At 42.6% G+C, this 22,081-nt stretch overlaps 1 protein-coding gene across 1 annotated transcript in view; it reads right to left on the reverse strand.

The window, feature by feature from the left end:
- SORCS3 (sortilin related VPS10 domain containing receptor 3) overlaps positions 1-22,081 on the reverse strand; it is a 317,614-nt gene that overhangs the window by 22,188 nt on the left and 273,345 nt on the right. The window contains exons 15-19 of the mRNA XM_009908219.2: positions 14,541-14,658; positions 12,921-13,054; positions 8,767-8,880; positions 6,676-6,847; positions 358-544 (exon numbers count right to left, since the gene is read on the reverse strand). Of these exons, the coding sequence (XP_009906521.2) occupies positions 358-544; positions 6,676-6,847; positions 8,767-8,880; positions 12,921-13,054; positions 14,541-14,658 (725 nt within the window). The remainder of the gene's footprint in view (positions 1-357; positions 545-6,675; positions 6,848-8,766; positions 8,881-12,920; positions 13,055-14,540; positions 14,659-22,081) is intronic.

Genomic DNA, 22,081 nt, shown 5'->3' on the forward strand with positions numbered 1-22,081 from the left:
AGGTTGTTAAATGCAGCCATGATTGACTTTGAGGGAATTATGAGCCTAATAAAAGTTTCAAGGAACATTTATTCCTTCACACAGTGAGCTTGAAATTGAAAAGAGGAAAAAAACCAGTTCTTGACTTTTAGAAATGTCTGGCTTGCTTCTTTTCAGCAGGGAAGTTCAAGTAACAGGTAGGCTAGAAGACAATTTGACAGGCTAAGGGGGACAACAGACATGGCTGTGAACACCATTAGGGGCATTCTAAGGCATTAGGGTGCTGCATGAGGGTATTTTGTGGCTCCACTGAAGTTACAGGGGTTTTCAGTGAAGTGAGGTTTTCACCCAAGGAGTCTAGTAGCTTGAAGTACTTACAGATCACATGCAGGAAGAGGACAGCAGTATCAGAGCCCAGGCTGTTCTCTGCATAGGCGGTCACCTGGAAGATTCCAGCGCTCTTATACACATGCCGGATGCCATCCTCAACAGGGCTGAAATTAGCATAGGATACGGCAATGCCATCTCCAAAATCAAGCTGAATGTTTGTCCTCTGGAGATCACCCTGCAATGGAGGATGCCACATTAGGAAACTGGGCTGATAAGAGTGATCTGTAGTACTTACCATCCCCCTCCTCAGTTCCATTTCATTAGCATGGACACAAAATCATAACTTTACCAAAAAAGCCTAGCTTCGTTCTGTCAGTTCTCAAAGTGGCCAGGCATAAGTCAACACCAGGTAATTACATACAAATATTTAGAAAAGCTGGACATTTATACCTGTAAAGAGATGTTATTTCCCCATCTTGGCTTCAGAGATTTGGGGAGGGTAATGCCAAGCATGCAGCTATCAAAGGGACTATATTTTAATGATCTAAGGCAATGCATGGCTGGGGATTATGTGTCACTGAAGTGGCCAGGGGTTTACACAGTCTTTCGTTAGTGGTGTCCAACAATTGCCTCCATCAAACACAGTGAGGTGGGAGGCACCACACTGACACTAATACTAGATACTAATGGGAGAGCAATTCCCACATGTACATGGGAGCATTTAAAACATTGGAGGCAGGACAGTGGTTGAAGTGGCTCTCCAATGCGTTCCAAAGAAACACAAGCTAGTCACTGAGACGCTGTAAGTCTAGCCTAAGATAGTTTCCCTGGGTTCCTGTGAGTGAGTGGAAGAGAGAGAAGACAGCAATAGACCAACACATGCTATCCTAAGGTAACTGAGGCAGGTGACATGAATTATCTTCTGCAAGTATCCATCCCTGTACTCTGATGATCGTCTAGACCACTAGTTTCAGCTAGACATGTAACTTCAGGATGGCTGCAGTTACACAGGCTGAATGCCACAGTGAGGACTGCCGAGTTTTGTCTAACATCAGTCAACACCAAGAGAGGGCCTGAATACAGAGGAGAATGAAGCAGACATTGAGAAAACCCCATTCTAGGATGACTGTCAATGATAGCTATTAAACAAAGGAGGGAACACCAGATAAGAGATTCCAGCATTTCAGGTACTGTCTTCAGGCAGTAGCTGCACTGTTTTAGTTTAAATCACACTTTAAACTACTGTAGTTGAACTGTTGAAGTATCTGTTATTTGAGTTCCTTGAAGCCTTACTTTTACTGTCCCCAGCTGACTAAAAGTAACAGAAAGCAGACCAATTGAAGCAGAACTAAAGCCCACTGCAGTGGTTTCACTGAACTGAAATAAAGCCACACCTCAGATTAAGTATCTGTAGCTTTCTATTTAAGATGTGTTGGCTCAAATAATTTCTTTTCATAAAAGGTCTCCACTGTATTCACTGTGGGTGAAGAAGATACCACTACCTTTTGTAGATGCTCCTAGCCCCAAACTGAAATCAATATCAATATACTAAGGATAAGAGAGAGATTCCAAAGAGTGGATTTTTTCCAATAGGAAAATGGCCATCTCATAAATCCCATTAGAGTTGCACATGCACAGGGTCAGGACAAAAGCTAACGTGCAGGTCCAGTACATACTGATCTAAGGAAAGGAAGCAATTACGTATCTTACAGGCAGTTCTGATGTACCTACAATCCCTTCATGGCCAGCCCAAAACCTGCAGGATCCTCCAACCACTGGGCTCACTGAAAGAGACCACTGAGCTCATAGATTTCACTAAAGCATCTGAGACAGGTGTTGTTACAAACAGATCATGACTTCCTCTAAAAACAGGACATCAGACAAAGGGAAGAGATTGCTTGGGACAACCACACCTGTGACAGCTCCTAAAAGTTTTAGAGCTAACAAGTTTATTTTGTGCAGCAAAACACGTGGCTTCCAGCCTAGACTCTGGCAACCTCACATTTGTAAGTAATTGTTCATATGTTTCTAATACATTCATGTATAGCACAGATTCATTTTGGATTATGGCATCTTGTCATCCCAGGCCACTCAGAATAAAGCAGAATATTGCCTGGATCATGGAAAAAGAGGTTCTTATTGATTAAATAACTCTCAGTCTGTTCTATCCCAAATGACTAGCAACTAAGACCAACAGTGCACAACAAAGGCTCCTGCAAGACAGAAATATTGATCCAAGGCAAGGGGGCCCAACTCTGGCCTCTCCCTGACTCCAAACTCACAGGAGCTGCTCTCTTGCTGGCAGCTGCCATGAACCTGTGTAAGAGGCAATCGCAATACTGACACAGGCAGGATGCTGTGTTCTGCTACTGGTCCAAGTCCTGAAAGCACTCCTTATATGGTCCTTTGGATGGAAAACTGAGAGCACTGACAAGAAGCCAAACTACACTGAAGTAGGTCGCCTGTATTAAGATGTTCAAGACTGCGGCACACTTCACAGACTTTGTCTTTCTCATAGGCTACACCTGCATTAACAAATCAACATATAGAAAGGGTATTTTTCTGATGTGAATTGGTCTTCACACACCCTCCCCATATAATTAGGGTTATTACACATATTTTCTGAAATGTGGATATTTGGTTACGTATGCTAGATCTCTCTCCTGCATTGCTCCATCATTCCCACTCCACTGGAGCCACGGGAGTCTTGTCTATTACATTTATCAGGTCTCCATTTTCACCTCTGTCCTGCTAGGACATTTAAAATACAAGTATAAATTAAGAAATTAAGCATAGAGGACCTGAGTGGTAGTGACACTAAAACCTGTCTATACTACTGAGTAGCCAATGGCATCCTTTCGACAGAAGGTTTAAGTCGCTCCAAAAATTTCTCTAGCAGGGTCAAAATTACACTCCTGGGATATCCAATTATTTGAAAGAAAGTCTCCTTCAGCTTGTTAAACCTTTCAAAACCACTTCTCAAAGGAACGTTCTAAGACCACAAGTTCATGTCAACTGGAAGACACGGAACAGAGGATAAAAATTTGATCTGGGATGGATTAATCACTGGTGGCCTCAGGCTGAAATCTCTTGTACCCATCATGGCAGATCCTCTCTCATGCCTTACATTTCTCTTTTCTATTTCCTCCTTTCTTCTCCAATATGATTCTGCCTGAAATTAGAAGGTTTAAAGTGGAGAAGGAGGAACAGATTATTTTTGTGACAGCAGACAGCAGCAGACCGTCTCTCAACTCAATTATGAGAGCTGGGTCTTCAATGCAAAGCCTGCCCATCACGCTAATCATGTTTTCTTTCTCCTTTCCATACCTCTGTATCCAGTATATAAAACACTAAAACAAGAGTGCTAGCCCCGTGCATGATGCCACATATTGTGGAGTTTATGAATATAAATTAAAATGGAAATTAAATGGAGGTATTACAAATGGAGAAAGAAAAAGGAAGTCATTGCTGTCTATATATATTCAAAAGGAACATTTTATTGCTTTTAAGCCCTGTAAACTGCCAAAAGGGAATGAGCTAGAGCCTCACACAAAGATTGGAGCCCTATGTACTGAAATCAGTGAGCAGGCAAAGGGTATTGGAATGGGTGGAGAGGAACATTACCACAGAACAGTCCTTTGAAGTCATCTGCCCATCGAGATTAGTCTGGGAATGTTTTCCTGACTGGAATCCACTCTAGCAAAGTGACCAAGAAGGCCAACAGCATCCAGGGCTGTATCAGCAATAGTGTGGCCAGCAGGAGTAGGAAGGTGATTGTGCCCCTGTACTTGGCACTGGTGAGGCCACACCTCAAGTACTGTGTTCAGTTTTGGGCCCCTCACTATAAGAAGGGTATTTTGTTGCTGGAGCACGTCCAGAGGAGGGCAACAAAACTGTTGAAGGGTCTAAAGAATATGTCTTATGAGGAGTAGCTGAGGGAAGTGGCATTGTTCAGTCTGGATGAGGGGACACCTGATTGCCCTCTACAATTATCTGAAAGGAAGTTGTAGTGAGGTAGGTACTGGTCAGAACAACCCACCAGGAAACAAACTGAGCAAAGAAGGTGCAGGAAGGAAGGAATGAATCTGTATGACACCAAGATATGCAAAAATGAAGACCTAGAGAAATTATTTCTTTCAACTAGGAAGGAATGCTTTGATGACAAACTGTCTCAAGTTCACACTTTAAGACAGAATTACTTTTACCCAAAATCTTGGTGCCTTCCCCCCCCAGAAAGTCTATTCCTTTAAGAAACACACTCAGCACACAATTCTCTGAGGAATAAGCTGTTCCCCCACAAAGCCATGTTCTCAGAGATCCTCCTCCCTTAGACAAAAAAATTGTTTCAATGAACTATTTTTTCTAACTATCATTATTTTTCAACAAAGGACACAGAGTGATCACCCTCACATATTTATTCAGTTGCCTCTTCCATCTCTAAAGCCTTGTAAAGGCTCCACTCTTCAGCTACCTTGACTGCTGTCTTATTCCCATCTGTTTATCATTCTTTGTATGCAGCAGTTCTGCTTCAGTTCCTTAATAAATTACTACTAGATTCCTAATTTTTAGATTATGTCTGTTCTTTTCTGAACTCCCACTCACACTGTCTATACAAATTGTCTTACCATGTCAAGTCAAACAAATATAAAAGAATCAGCCAGGTAGACAAGAAATCCACTTTGTATAAAAGCACAGCACGCATGAACCTCTGAGGAAGCAAGTAAAGAGGCCTGTCAGATTAGTGTGGTCCCAATGGAACATTCAGTTACTGTGTAAGAATTTGAATTAATAGAAGTGTGTGTGTTTAAAAAAATAAACAAAAAAACCCCCCACCAAACAAAAAAACAAACTCACAGCTAAAAGGTATCATGAGAAAAGAACTTCTCCATGGCAGTGTGCTTAGATTTACAACAGCTTCTTGTATTCTCAGAGATATAAACTGCCAATGGAGGCTACTTCTAGGAATGGAGGAGAAGGGGCTTGCACTGTTTCTGTTTTCCCCAGAGACCGAATGCTGCTTTCTGTCAGAGCAGGATACTTTGGAGATAGGCATCTAAGCCAGTGTCATTACTCTAATATTTGTGACCACGACACATCTCTCTCCCAGCTGTCTCCAGGTACTGTCCCTGTGTACTGTCTGTACATAGGATAGAGCAGATGACAAAATGCCCTTGTGGTTCTCCAACACCAACTCGCTCCCTGGCTGCCCATCCTCAGACACCCACAGATGTTACAAGCAAGGTTGTGATTTCACCTTTCTGTTTAACCAGAAAACAGATGCAACACAATCCATTGTGGGAAAATCACTATTGGACCCCCCAATGATACAGTCCACAGGCAGTCAGAAGTCAGAGGGGGAATGCAGCAGCTGCAAACACAGCAGGACTTCCTGTGGCACAGTCACATATAGATCTAACCACCAAATCAAATCACAAAGGAAGGTGAAATCCTGGACCACGTTGCCCAGATGTGGTGGAGGTCCGATTCTTGGAGGCATTCAAGGTCAAACTTGATGGGGCCTTGAGCAACCTGCTTTAATTGGAGATGTCCCTAACTCACTGCAGGGTGACTGGAGGGTCCTTTCCATTCTATGCTCATTTGAAAATCCCTCCTGTCAGCCTGAATGCGTACCAAGTTATGTATCTAGCTGTGTGCACAGCTATCCAACCCTCCATGGCATCACAAGCCTTGGTGACACGGGCTGCACAATATGTGTTTGCCAAACAGAGAGGTGCCTGACTCAGAGAGATCAGCAGAAGTGCCTCAATATTTTGATGCTTCAGGCACCAGCATGGCCTTGTATCATTTATGATACTGCTGGGAGTAGTACCAATAAATAAATAAAACAGATATGGGCTGGGGAGCTCAGAGGTGGTTTGAGGAGGCTCAGTTCCTACTGCAAAGCAGTAAGGTCCCTCACTGCTCCTCATCAGTCTGAAAATGTTCCACACTGTTTTTAACCTTTGCCAGCAAAGCCTCAGCTAAACTTTTCATCCAAAAAATCAGAATTATTAAGCACAGAGACACCATTTCTGCCTCACAAACTCAATAAACTGCAGTTCACTGGAGGCAACAAGCAGCTAGTGGGGAAATATATTTTGGACCAGATCTGTCTTTCTTCAGTGTTGGCTTCATCATGACTAACAGACAAGCTAACTGTTCAAATACTCCTTTGGCTTGACCCATCATGGCTTGTTTGTACATTTCACATATAGCCCTGTTTCATTAATTCTTCTAAATCTCTGGAGTGTTCACCATTTCATGATTCCACCTGATTGCTATTTCCCTCTCAGCAGCCTGACAGGAGAAAGAAAAGACTATCAGTCATGTCGCACAGAGGAAGGTTTGTTGAGACCACTAACACACCTCTTCCATAAGGATGATGAAAGTGGCATTGTGCCCCTGCTCTGTGACCAACTTTCCATCAGCAGTGAGGATGTGCAGTCCCCGAGGTGCTTTTCCAGGGCACTTCTCCATTTTGGCCATGTACTTCTCTCGCAAGCCATCTGTGCAATTGTTAGACACGATCCTGCGGTACCTGGGGAACAAAACCAAACAGAGATTGGGCTCAGCTGGTGGGTGGAAAAGTTTCTTTGTTGTGTTTTTTGTTTAGTTTCTCCATATTAATGCATGTGTCTTTTTCAAAGGCTAACTGCCTGCATGAGTCCCTTACTGAAAGGAAGAATCAAAGAAACATAAGAGTGGGTCCAGAGGAGAGCAACAAGACTGGTGAAGGGACGGAAGGGAAAGTCATATGAAGAGAGACTGAGAAAGCTGGTGTTGTTCAGCCTGGAGAAGAGGAGACTCAGGGGGGACCATATCACACTCCACAACTACCTGAAGGGAAGCTGTAGTAAGGTGAGGGTCAGAGTCTTCTCCCAGGCAACTTGTGACAAGACAAGAGGGCGTGACCTGAAGCTGCACCAGGGGAGGCTTATGTTTGATGTTAGGAAGCACTTCCTCATGGAAAGGGTAATTAGACACTGGAATGGCCTGCCCAGGAAGGTGGTGGAGTTGCAATCCCTAGAGGTGTTTAAGGAAAGATTGGATATGGCACTTAGTGATGTGGTCTAGTTGATGTGGTGGCAGTAGGGCATAGGCTGGACTTGATCATCTCAGAGGTCTATCCCAGCCTCAGTGAATGCTTTATTAAATTGGAGAAAGCCAAACAAATCACAGCACAACTTTCTCCAGAGGTTTCCAGCAGCACCACTGAGAACAGACACTTATTGTGGAGGTGAATTATCCTGCACTGCTAAAAGGCAGAGCACTCCAAGCCCCTGTGCCTGCAGGACTGCACCTTGCATCCTAGATTTTTAATGATGCTTTTTATTACATGTTGGCTGCCTCCACTCTGCTAGAAGGCACTAGGAATAATCTGCCAAGAGGTTTGTCCAGTCCCATTTTAAAATGATTCAAGGAATGGTCCCTTCTCCTGGATCATCTTGGAAGAGGTTAGCTAACTAGCAAGACACTTGGCTACTACCAGTGTTGTGGAGGGGGATTAGCCCTTTCTAGTAATATCACAGTAAAAATACAGTGTTGGTTAAGACAGCAAAGATCTCAACTATTTGTCTTGCTATCAGTCAAGAAGGCTACAAGCAGTCATACTGGCCAGGGCTCTTCTAATTACATTCTGTATTTATAGAAACCTTTCAGCTGAAGTTAAGTGACTCCAGGTTCCCAGCAGCCTCATTTTGTTTAGCCACCTGTATCGACCATCCATGAACAACTCTGTCATAACAATCAAGCACACAGTACCCATGACTCAGATGCAGCCCTGCAAAGCCTTCAGGGTCTGAATTATCTGAGAGGGAACATTGCAATTTTGTGCAACTGGTCTTTCAGAGCATCCACCACACCATAGAACAGCACTTGCAAAGTGGCACTACCATAATAAACAAGCACTTGCCATCTGTTCTGGGTAAAACCAAGAAGAAACAGGACAGACATGTAGCTTGTCTGAAATCACAAGGCTTTGTGTATATATAAGTGACAATAGTGGAGAGTGGGGGGAAAAAAAGGGGGAGGAGGAGTTAAAAATTGCTCATTTGAGTCTTCCCAGGAGCTGTTATTAATAGGAATTGTAAGATGGGAAAAGGTTCAATGAAAAACAATGTGAAACACCTCGAACCTGTCCTTTGAAATGTTCAGCTGTCTCTCAGGCAGACCTTCGTGAATCATGATTTAATATTGCAGAGAAGGGGAGCTCCAAGTCTAGGCTCCAGGGATCATACATCACTCAATAGCAATACAGTATCTACATGTCACTTATGTTAATGTGCTTCTCCTTGTCTGTGAGGAATGAGGCAATGTTCCATACAGATGCTGCTGCAAACATTATCTCACAAATAGGACTGGAAGAGAGCCAGATGAGATGTGGAGAAAAAAGACCATCCAGGTTCCCCTACCTACTGCAAAGTCAGCAAAACCAGAGAGATTGCAAGATTCACTTACCCAGTGCTGTTTAAGTAGCTCTGACCAATGCTGCAATCCTTGGACAGGGAAGATGGGCTGAACCAGAAGGCTGGGACACAGTGGTTGTTGCTGTGCCTCTCATACCCATAGTCACTACAGAGACAAATCATGAATGCATCACTGAACTCATTCAGTAGAATTAGATCATACTTTTGGGTGACATTTTTGTTTCCCAGAACACTTGTGTGTTGGTGGCTCTTCAGAAGTAGGGCACAACATCATGTATTTGGCTTATCCACAGACAAAGTGCTTGAGTAGCAACACAGCTCACAGAAGGTGTGCAATACCTGACAACATCAGAAGTACCAATCTTGCAGAGAAGTGGGGGACTTGTGTTCCATTTGGTAACACAATGTGGACAATGAAAATTGCATTGTTAATTTCTTTTCCTTTTAATCTCTAATAAATTTCCCATGTTGGGTTCTTTTTGTTTGCTTGCTTTTTGCAGCCTTTGCTTTGAGAATAAACCAGAACAGTTCCCAGATCTAATGCCACTCAGTCAGGAATATAAAACACTAGGATCACTTCCCAAGCAACTAGCTAAGAAATGTATATTTATATATGATTGGCCTGAGAGGAAAGTATAGCTAATTTTTTCCAACACTAAGCTAAAACAATACAGTCAACTTGGTGGTCTAAAGATTACATGGTGTTGTGTCACATGGGAAAGGTAATCCAGGGTGCTGATTTTTCCTTGGACCACCAAAGAATGGAAGTATACACAGCCACATTCAAGGCTTCTTTTTACAGCTGCCTTTGCATGTCAATACAATGATGAAGCAACAGGATTAATTGAAAGCTTTCCATAAATTTTAATAGTTTCTGGATCAGGTCTTTATGCACAGTCTTTATTAGCAGGCTGGATTCTAGGGGTAAATAAAAAGATATTCTGGATTTTTGCCTGAAGCACATTAACAAATGCCAACAAAGTAAACCTCTGTGGAAACACAGACACTACAGAAGCCACTGCCTTGAAAGCTCTCTGTGCCCTTTAGGACACTCCATGTTTTATCTTTCTCCTAGTCGTAGCCTGAACAGTCAACAGAAAGTCTCTAGGAAGGGCTTTGGTGAGACAAAATTGTGCTATGTCCCCAGTGACCCAGGCTGCTACTGCTCCTTTTTTTTTTTTTTAGAGGGCAAAAATTCTGCAAACTACTTTGAAAGGTTCAGAGATTCCCTGATGCTCTTTCTCTCAACATTCAATTTAATCATTCTCAGTGGGTCCGACCTGCGCAGTCAAAAATGCCTGGCAGTGACTTGGTAATTAAAAATATTCAGGAGGAGCGGTACTTTGCCCCAAAGAAGAAAAGAGCTGCATAAATATTTAATAAAATTAAAGACAACATTGCTGTATGCCCTGAAGGTTCTATGCTTGTTCATTAACTTCTGGTAAATGTATATTAAAACCTTGCATGCTGCCCACCTTCCTTCTCATAAGCCCCAGGGTTTGCATAAGTTAAGGAAATAATCAAGTCCAGCTGCTGCGCTGTCTTTCTCAGGAAAGCTGTCTTGACAGAGTAAATAAAGAAGCAGGAGGAGGGGAAAGAAAGATCAGTGAGTATTTTAATAACACTTCTGAGCTCCTTCTGCCATTCTCTTTGTCAGAAAAAGGCCAGGATTTCCTTTTGCAAATGATTGCGAGGGTTGGCAGGAGTCATCCCTGATCTTGACTTATGAGGATTTGTTCAACTGGGGCCCAGGATCATGATTTATGCCCCTGAAATTCAGATCAGCTTCATACCTAATAGCAGGAAACAGATAGCACTGCAACATGAAGCAGACAGGGGCAAGGGCACTGTAATGAATTCAGAGGGAATGCAGCCCTCACAGCTTGTGTTGTAGGGCTCCTGCAGTCATTTGTCCTGACTGCACAACTCCCAAAGGCAGGCATCACACCCAGTAACATGGAACATTCTGTGGTCAGAACCAGCCTTCAAATCTATCTACTGGGAAGCAGAGGGCCTGTCTGTTGGAATCTCCTGGTCAGTGTACACACACAACCCCTGACTCTCCTCTGTTCCCTAACACTCCATAGGAGTTTGCAGACAAGAGACATGCTTCATCAGCGCTTCCAAGAACAAATGATAGTTGTGAACCCAGCCAGAAAAGGCTGAGTGGACATCTTTCCTTTCCAAAAGCATCAAATGAAAGAGTAGGAGCTATTCTTCCAAATGTAGATACCTACAGTGGGGACAAATCTGCTTCTAGTCAGTGGAGGCAAAGACAGATGAACCATGTTCTAGAATAGACTGTATCTTGTCACTGACTACATAGCTGTCTCATCCTTCAGAAGTCACAAGTCAGAGCAGATGAGTCCACCCCTTTCTCTGTGCAAATCATTTGTAAGATAATCAAGCTTGGTGCCCTATTTCCAGCACCACTAGCATTTTCTCCAAACTGATTGCCCCAGACCTTCTTCCAGTCAGCTCTTCAGACTAGCATCAAAACACAGCCTTAAACCGAAGCTGGTTCTTCTGATTCTCCATCAATTTTGCCACAGGAAGTCATTTAACAGTTCTGTTGGCAGTGCAGGGTCTGAAACAAAAGCCACCTTGCTGTCCTCTAACTGCTTTTCCTCTGCAGGACTGACAAGGTTAACAGCAATATTCTCTCACGTGAGTGGAAAAGTTAAGCAAAAATTATACCGAATGCATGCAAGGAACACACCAGTTGATTGAAAAGGTGCAGTCTGATGCAGACCCTTTCCAAGGCAGAACAGTACTTAAGGGCAATTTAGCTACCATAGTTTTCCACTTAGAGCTTAGAAAAGGCAAGCTTCACTGCGAAAATTGAAAGCTGGTAAGGGACAAAGCTGCAGAAAAGTAAAAGCAAACCGAAAAGAGAAAATTCGTTAAGCGTCTCTGGAGATTGGTGCTCGGTTCAGCTAAGAAGCATATGCCAATGTCAAGGGCAGATACTGCAGGGCAAGGTGGTTTGTTCATCCTGCAAGTCCCTGGGATGAGAACAAAGAGGGAAGATCTCCTGAGTCAAGCTAAGGACTCTCAGATGTGATTCTGGCATTAGAAACAAATTAAACATCCATCCAGATAAGATGAAAATCTGTGTTCTATATCCCTGAGCTTCTCTTAGAGCCAAACTACTCTGATATTCAAGAAATTACTCTGGTCTCTAATTTTTATTCTTTTGTTACCATATTTTAGTGTGCACATGTTCTAAAAGGAAGTGAGTCTCAGCTGGCTTAAGTCCAAAAAAGCCTCTCATTCCTCATTCAGGAAGGATCAAAAGCAAGGGAAGTCTTCAGGAATCACACCAGAATCAGATCAGACACTGATCTTGATAATCTACTACAAAAATGAAAATGTTCTCTCAGCTGATCTGCTTTCAGAGTATTCTAAACTCCATCTGAATGATATTCTGATCATTTATACTCAAGCATCCCAGCTACTGCCAGTCTTAAATCTTTGAAATATTGCCCATCACGGGTTCCCTGTAGGAATTTCCTGTGCACAGGCTGTTATGCATTCTCCCTGATAGTCAAGCAATATCAAGCAGTGGTTTATTTTTAACCTGTTTTATTTTTAAGCTGCTTTCAAAGTGACCTTAAAGCAGTTTGGAAATTATGGTCCCATTTTACGTCAGAAACACCAACATTTATGCACAACAAGTAACTACATCTGACCAGGGTTGGCAGTATAGTCATGTCACAGAAATCCTACCAGAGATTTCTCAACAAAACAATGCTAAAAAGCAACAGAAAATTCCCATGGATTCAAAGGAACAATGCCAAAAATGTGCAGGTTTTTCTGGCTTTCTCCCTTTCAAGTGAGGATAGAGAAATTCCCTCTTTCTCCTTGAAGGGACATGATGTGGACCACAAAAGAGGCCTGGCTGTCACTCTTCTAGAATGATAGACAAAAACATGTCAATCCATACTTGCAATTTTCTGGTTTGAATTCCAGGTTTGGATTTCCCATGGAGATTAACAAATCTCTGCTGCAGATGACGGGGACACCTCATTCCTACAACAGGTTTGGGTATCACATTTATGCTGTGTGGTATGAATCTGCATGAGACCTACTTTCTCTGCAAGGTTTTCTATCTGGGAAGTAGCTCGGCCACTGCCAATAACAGAAAAACAGCTCCTGAAAAAGTCCCCAGAGCCATGTACTCACCACTCAAAGTCCCCTTGACCGCAGACACAGGGTTCAGAAACCACAGTTTGTGAATATTCCCGACTCAGGGAACACTGGGCTCCAGGCTTGCGCTTTTTATAGATCTTCCTCTCCCCCATGACACAGGGCTCCCCCTTCATCAGCCAAGGAACAACAGGAGAAAGAAAAACAAGAGTTGTAGCGGCAAGCTGGACCCTAAACAGAGCATTGTGTCAAAACACACAAAAGGCAACGAAAGCAAGGAATTATCCCTGGGAAAGTCAGGAGATAAGAGTCTAGCTCCCTTCTGTAGCTTTTTAAAGTCCAAAGCCACTTTGGAAGGACTCATGAGCACGACATTTTCAGCACTTAGTTGGGATGCTAATGGCGACGTGCCAAAAATACCTGAGTGGCCAAGCTATCAATACTCACTTATGCCACATTTCAAAAGGCATACACCAATTTATCTAGTCCTAAGAATTGTCCTGAAAAAAACAATGTGATGCACTTCAGGTTTCTTCCATATGTCAGATGAAATCTACTACAAAAAGAGGCATCCAAGCCTGAAAACCAGGTCAGGGACAACATCTACATGTATAACCCAGGACTCCTGGCTACCTTCCTCTCTCCTTGATACATGTATCTACTATGGGGGTCAAATGAATTTGATGGTGCCTTACACTGGGCTTTTTAAACACAAAGGTTCACTACTGGGAACAGCTGATCTAAAAGAAACATTTGATATTTAGGTGAGTTGCTGCAAACAGAATTTTCTCTGATGCAGAAATAATTTGTCTGCATAGAAGTACATAAACAGAAAACACCTGATTGAAATACTTCTCTCTCCCACTAACAGTGATTCCCAAGGATGACTGCCTGGTTAGACATGGCTTCCCTTTTGTTTCATTTAAATTACTTTAATGTATTCTATGACTTCAGTTATTTGATACGTCCTTGCCAAGTTAATGCTCATTTCTAATTCGTGTATTTCACTCGGGAATATCACAGTGCAAGTAGTTCTGCCTCTAGTTATGTCGCCCTGAAGGAAATGGGACATCATACTGGTGGCCAGTAACCCATAAGTAATCTTCAGAGGGTGCTGAGATCTAATGGAGAACTAGAATTCCTATACAGAATGAAAAAAAATTCAGTCTTCTCTGATGTCTTTTATTCAAGGGCTCCCCAGGGCTTTACAGACACCTGCAGAACCTGCAGGATGAATAAATGTTTTTATTTTCATTTTTGAGTAGGGGAAAAAAGAGGCAAAGTGAAAGAAAATTATTTTCATCAGTCACTGACAGACCTACAAAGAGTTCAGTGTCTCCTACAATCCAATCACAAGGTGAGGTTTTACAGTGCCCTGAGCACTGAGGGCAAAATGAGCCAGCTGTTGCAATAGAACATTTCCATACAATGAGAAGTTAAACAAGCTCCCCAACTTGCCCAGAGAAGGTTGGGCCTGGGTTTATTCATGCGTATACCTCATGGGAAGTAAAGCGTCCGCAGATCAGAACTGTGACTCGATGGATACAAAAACCATATGCTCTGCTGAAAAAAAACAGGCACATTCCTAGCTGCCAACACAGGGCATACAAAACAAAAGAGAAAACAGATAATTTCCTGTCTCCAGAGTGTGAATACCTGATTGTGCAGATGCCAGGTTTGGTAGTCATCTTTGTTGCACCTTCGGCTGAAGAGAGACTTGTAGTCCACCTTGACCAGCTGCCATTCGGAACGGAGGCTGAAGTGACCAAAAACTCTGAGCATGGAAGAGGAAGGAAAAAAAGAACCAGAGCCAGTTGAAGATACACTTCCATTAAGCAAATAATTTCTCATGCATCTCAGTTGCAAAAAAATAAAAAGCAACCCAAAAAGTAGTCTTCAAGCTGGATGCCAGAAAAATGTTATTCAGTCATGAATAATATTTTCCTGTTCCTATAACACCCTAGGAATTTTTTAGCCTTTTCCTGATTTCTTGTATAGGCTGTGCTGGAAGGTCTTCTGTGCCTGTAGTACTTTGGGCCTTGAGACCAAGGCAGACAGCTAGGTATCACTCAGGAACATTAAACAACCAGTCTAGAAAGTAACGTCCAATGTCAAGGAGCTACTGGGGCTTGGTTGTCTCAAAATCAAAACTTTCTTAGCTGACTCAGTTTCTTTACTGCTGAACCCTTGTGTAACAAAAAAAAATTTACTATTTAATGAAATATAAAACACCTGAAATAAGATATTTGGGATACAGACTGTAAGCAAGTGGCCTGCAAAGACAGCAGGATCCCTTCTACCTGGTGAACTCTTTTTAGGAAGAAGTTCTTCATAGAAAGAGTGAGTGCTCATTGGAATGTGCTGCCCAGGGAGGTGTTGGAGTCACCATCACTGGAGGTGTTTAGGAAGAGACTTGATGGGGTGCTTGGTGCCATGGTTTAGTTGATTAGATAGTGTTGGATGATAGGTTGGACTCGATGATCTCAAAGCTTTCTTCCAACCTGGTCTATCCTATCCTATCCTATCCTATCCTATCCTATCCTATCCTATCCCATCCCATCCCATCCTATTGTATTCTAAATGCTGGCTGCAGCTAGTAGGAGTGGAATTACAAATCATTACCACTGTGAGGTTATCAGCAGAGTGTTTTCCCTAGTTTGACTAGTTCATTCATCAGCAGTTGCTGACCACACTCCATGGATCACCTAGCTAAGTAATAAGTTGATTTTCAGGATGAAAATCACACATTTTCCCATGCAACTCCACGCCAACACAAGGCTTCTATTCAATAAAGCAGTATACAAGAGCAGCTGGCGCCGAAGACTGAGCCCTCAAACAATAGTGGAGGGACTTAGACTGTAATTTAAAGCCTAAGCACTGATCTGTTGCAAATGGGATGATGAAAATCAAATAGTGATGGAGGCTTCTGCACAAACTTGGACCAGAACACTGACAACAGAGGTGGTCAGGTCTCTCTAAAAGCCATTCCAACTATATGGCCCTCCTTCATATGCAGGAAAAGCCATGTGCTTGCTTAAGTGTCTGGAAGGGAAGGACCAAAACAACAAGAAGATGTTACACATCACCAAAGCACGATCGCCACGGCTATCAAGGGAGCCTAACAGTTGGAAGCTAATACTTTCATCAAAGAAGGTAACATCTAAGCAAAACCAGATTTTGATTAATAAATTACACCAGGTACCCAGTAAGAAGCAGCTTTTCAATCAACTGCAGCTGGATTTCCAAAGAGGGTGTGAAAGGAGAAGATTAGGACAGCTGACCAGGCTTTTAAAGCCATGAAAAAAACTACAGCTTGTCATTGGTGGAGGAACGTCTCAGTACGTGTAAGCAACACAACCCAACAATGATCAAGCTGACTTGTCATTATAACATGCCAACTTCTTGACTGCCTCAAATATATAAAACACCCTAAAGCCTCATCTGAAATACAGGTTGCAGGTTTTAAGAATCCTGCAAGTACTGAAACCCATTCGTGACACTCGTGAAATGTCATTGTATCACTCCTGTCCCAAGACATGGTGGGCAGAGGAAGAATGACCTTTTGCATCATGATAAAACTTCCACCAATCTACAATTTTACTCAAGCCACTTATGCAATTAATACTTTTTTTTTTTTTGCTGTTTTATTTATTCCAGACTACAAAAGGAAAAGGGAGAGAGACAAATTATTTATTAATTTCCCTGAGAAAGCAAAAGAGAAACCAAAGAGAAAAATTCACAGTATCACCAAGGTTGGAAGAGACCTCAAAGATCATTAAGTCCAACCTGTCACCACAGACCTCATGACTAGACCATGGCACTTGGATTTGTTGAATGCCATGCCATTGGACTCTGCCCATCTGTCCAGTCACTCGAGGTCCCTCTGCATTGCCCTTCTACCCTCTAACAGATCAACATCTGTTCCCAACTTGGTGTCATCTGCAAATGTGCTGATGACTGACTCAATCCCCTCATCCAGATCATCAATGAAGATATCAAAGAGGATGGGGCCCAGCACTGATCCCTGGGGGACACCACTAGTGACTGGCTGCCAGCTGGATGTGGCACCATTCACCACAGCTCTCTGGGCTCGGCTCTCCAACCAGTTCCTAACCCAGCACAGAGTGCTGCTGTCCAAGCCACGAGCTGACAGCTTAGCCAGCAATTTGCTGTGGGGGACGGTGTCAAAGGCCTTGCTAAAGTCCAGGTAGACTACATCCACAGGCCTCCCCACATCCACCAGGCAGGTCACTTGATCATAGAAGGAGATCAGGTTGGAGTGGCAGGACCTGCCCTTCCTAAACCCATGCTGGCTGGACCTGAGCCCTTGGCCATCCTTCTGGTGCGCAGTTATTGCCCCCAAGATAATCTGTTCCATAATTTTCCCTGGCACTGAGGTCAAGCTGACTGGCCTGTAGTTAATTCTAAGTTTCCAAAGCACTGACTGCAACCCAGATGCTGCTGTGTCACCAGTGTGCCACCATTCTTTGCGTTACTTCATCTTAATTTACACTGTAATCACACAGCGTTGTTAGCTTTGCTCTCCTCTCACTGCTCAAATGATTCCTCCTTGTACACTGTAGCCTGCATCAAAAATTCTTCTGCACTGTGCTGTTTCCATGAACCCAGAGTCAGTCATGCCCTCCCATTTAGACCTGTCTCAGCTCATGGGTATCTGGGAAAGGTGGGGGAGAGCCTGAAGTTGTGGGTTTGCTGTGGGCAACTTTCTATATACAAGCTCTGCCTCACAGAGGGGAGTTCCAAGAAGCTGACAAGAAGGGGCAAGGATATAATACAAAACCCACCTGTGATAAATGATTATACAGGTCAGAAATGAGTAGGTGGGGAGGAACTTGTGTGGTGGAATGGATTTATTAGGTAGGTGGTTGCTGGCTTTTCAGAACATCTCCTAGTGTAATCCTAATTGTGGGGTATTAGCGATAGGAAACACCACTGCATTCAAGCAAAGCTACAGAATAAACTGCAAATCCTGTTCCTCAACAACACAGAAGGCACATCCTGGACCAAGATCAACCCATGGAAGCCACAGCAATACAGGGTGCCATGGCACTTATTGGGAGGAGGGAGAAGAAAGAAATGGGAAATAGCACAGAAGGGAGATGCAGAAGGCCTCTGAAATTGTATTCAAGTAGTTCTAATTCCAGTTCCTCCCCCCCACTTTCCCTTGGCACTGAGTAAATGCCATTGGCTCTTATGCCACAACTGCTTTCAGCACATACTCTATTGCTGTCAGGGTAGTATTGCACAGCTGGGCAGCTCTCCCGTGAATCTTGTTTATCCTGGATGTGACACATGCTTGAAATGTCATTCCTGCAACAGAACAACTCGGCAGGCAGAAAACAGCAGATTTATACCAGTTCAGGCTCTGACCTGGGTGTTTATTACATAGAAAACACAGCAAGAGGAGGGGAGAACATAATCAAACGCAAACATTTGCCTGAACCCAGAAGATTACACGGCTAGAGAAATCCAAAGCTCTGGCAGTCAACGCATCTCAAAGAAAATGGTCTTCCTCAGATTGACCCTTAGCTAACTGTTCCTTCAGCAAGAGATCAAAAGGTTTCTTTTTGCTTTAAAAAGAAATTGTCAGAACCACTTAGGGTTTCTTTATATATTAAAATAAACTTAAAAAAAACCCTCTGCCATTGAAATTCTTCTGTGAAAAATGATAATTAATGGAAAGAAACCAAAGTTTCCTAAATGGAAGGCAATATATTAGCATTCCAAAAGCACAGAGAACTAGCTACTCTTTAATTAAATGATTTGAAAGAGGGTCTTTGTATATAATTGCTATAATTTAAATGGAAACAATACTACACTAAATGTAATTAGAGGAGTGTGAATTGCAAGGATAGAAGACAAAAGAAGAGATCTGAGTATTCAAGGTCCAACTCTGGGAAGCCAAAACAGAAAGTATGTTTTGATTTTTTTTTCCCTCTAAGCAGTCTGATCTGGAAGTGCTTGAGAAGCAATAAATAGAAGAATCTGGATGGCATATAGACAGACAGTTTTCTGACTACACTCAATTTAACATAGGCTCACCAGTCTAAGCCATGGAGTGGTAATTGACAGTCTTCAGACAAGACAGATTTTGTTCTGTCCCTCAGAGTAAGGAGTTAAAACTCTACACAAACCCTTAGCTAACAGGATAGCATTTTCTCAACTGTCTCCATTTACAGCTTACAGTGAAAACATTACTAGGAAACCAGAAAACGTTTCCCAATTCCTTCTTTGGAGAACTAAGGCAAAGTTTCTATTACCAGGGCTGGGTGTCATTAATTTGCATAAAAACATTATTAGTAACCTGGAAAATAATTGTGAGCTGCTTACAGAGTCATGATGGAGTAATTTTGGGAAAGGTCATTGGTAGCACTGTTGTAATTATACCTTTCATTAATTTTTTAAATACACAATAAGTTACAAATGTGGCATCTACTGACTGGATAACCTTGTACAGAATCTGCTTAAAAGGAATTGTATTTTTATATGGCATCTTGTCAGATTGCATTGCTTTGGCCTTATCGTTCCTTGATTTGTTGGTAGCTGTGCTTTTTATGTAATTCATTACTGCTCATTCCTGACAAGTCAACAGAATGAATTAAGGGTCACGAGATAACAACTCATCCACCACTGATCTATAGATTCAGTCCCTGTCCTGGCCTAGGGTACGAGAAACTAATCTCAAATAATAGCTTCTGTATTGGTCACAGGAAAGGCATCAGCTGTATCCATCTGTATCTATCCCTGCTGGCTGTTTCAGATGAGCTGCCCAAGCATGGAAATAGAAACTTCTTCTCACACTTAAATCAAGTCCCCTTCTATTGCTTCCAAAGTAAACTGCCAGACATTATATGGAGAAATCATGCATTGAAACTGTCTGTACTTGGCTGCTCTGCACATAGGTGGATATTTCTCTCTTTGCTAGTTGGCCTAGCTGCTTTGCATGTAATGGTCAAAGTTTCCAGTAATGCCTCCTGTCTTCTGCTGTGCCCATCACTTGACACTGCATAAACCATCAAACATACCCTTCTTTCTGAACTGTTTTTTCCCTTCCTTGAAAAACAAAGTAAGAGAGATTAAAAGGTACCTCATTTTGCTTCTCACAAAGTACACACTTAGTGCCATGGTTTAGTTGATTAGATGGTGTTGGGTGATAGGTTGGACTTGATGATCTCAAAGGTCTTTTCCAACCTGGTTAATTCTGTATTCTGTATCTTTGCTACATTTCTATGGAGTTTTGGTTGGGGGTTAAGACTGGATGAACCACTTAGTACCATGGTTTAGTTGATTAGATGGTGTTGGGTGATACGTTGAACTTGATGATCTCAAAAGTCTTTTCCAACCTGGTTAATCCTGTATTCTGTACCCTGGGGGGCTCTGAAGTTAAATGCTAAAAAGATTAGGCCCTATAGGTAAGGTTTAAAGCATTCTGAATACCTAAAAATAAATGCAAAAAATATAGTATACTTAACAGAGAGCACCTTTTGAGATGAACTAACCATGCAGATAGATGGATGGATCAACATAAAACCAGAGAGGAAGAGAGCCAAACACATATTTTAATTGATAACACTGACAAAAAAAGCTAATTGTGGTGTCATCATAGATAGACTGTTTCATTTAGCAAAGCCTGAAACCAACCTTGTTGGTTTTTCCCCCCCCTTTTCTTGTAAAAGAAAAATGCTTGCAGTGGAAGTGCCTTACCAAGCAGAAATTCCCCAACAGTAAAATCACCCAAATGGGTAAATGTTTCAGCAGAATCTGCACTTTTGTGGTAGGAATGTAGAGAGGGAGAAAGTCGAGTCAGATTGTTGACTGATTTCAGTTTAAATCTCTCTTTATTTACAACTGTGCCTCTAACAAGTAATGGCAAAAGTAGTTACTTCATGGGCAAATGAACCCAGGAAGTGCTATGAAGCACAGTCTGGAAGAACCACCTCCTGGCAGTGTGTGGTGGTGGTTGCTTTTTTTCCTAGTCAGCTGGAGGGGATGAAATTCTCTCACCTAAACCACAGGGAGCCCAGACATGCACAACAACAGCTGCAGGAGCACTGGGTAGTTAATACACCACAACTGAAGGTGCTCATTCTCCCTTCAGTGCTACTGTTGCTACCGCTGCAACTTTAACAGCTAACTAGACACCCAAGGCAAATCTCCCTTCCCAACACATATCACCAATGCAGTTTCATGAGCAGAGCTTAGTCAGTGCTGCCCTCAGTGTAGTGGAATAGCACAGAATAGAGAGCTCCTTTCTATAAACAGCCTGGACAGGTATCAGATGGGCTGACTCCCAAGGTGGATCAATGCAGCAGCATCTTGAACCCATCAGTGTGAAGGACATGGACTAAAGCTATTCAAATTTGGCTGGTCTGCTCTCTCTCTCTCTAAAGTCATTTAACTTTTGGCCATGCTGTGTAGATGTGGACCTGAGTGGCTGCCAGGTAAAGCCTGCAAATATCTAAGATCTGTTTTTCCATTCCTGTGGCTCCTGGCAAGCTTGGGGAATAAAGCTCTTCTGCAAGACCTATTCTGGCACTTATACAGCCAGCACTGAGGTGGAAATTAGAAGCCTAGCCAGATCTGAGTTGGGGTCTGCTGTTGGTTATTGTACTTTATACCCCAGTGATAGATACCCCAGTAGAACTGATTGGTTCAGAATCAGCATGGCATGAAAACATAGAGGCAACACAAAACAGTTGCTGCTGCAGTGCTGGGTAACTCTGATCCATAGTTCTGGGTAACTTAAAATGGGATAGGGGGGCTGGTGGGGGAGGAGAGAATGGCCTAGCAGAAAAGTCAAGATCCAGCCAAACATATTATCTCTAGCTGAGAATTCACTGTGTCCCTGTACAAGGGTTCTCTCCTTTCCATAACTGTCTTGATTTTATTTAGATTTTATTCCCCACTAGCCAGGCTACCCTGGTCCTACATTACCTAGGAAAATGGTGAGCCTTTGCTAGAGATCCTGACTCACTGCACACAGTTATAGAAGGACTTGGTAGATAAATGTACCTCCATCACTTGTTGACATTCATAGCTTCAGAGACAATAAAAGAAAATGCTGACAATTTCACACAAGAGAGCTTGTTATGAAATCTGGATCTGAAGCCACCTCTGTGTAAAAACGACCAGAAAGCAAGACCAGCTCCTACATGCAGGCTGAGTTGTAAGGGCCA

Source organism: Dryobates pubescens, chromosome 8 (assembly GCF_014839835.1).
Source record: "Dryobates pubescens isolate bDryPub1 chromosome 8, bDryPub1.pri, whole genome shotgun sequence".
NCBI lineage: Eukaryota > Metazoa > Chordata > Aves > Piciformes > Picidae > Dryobates > Dryobates pubescens.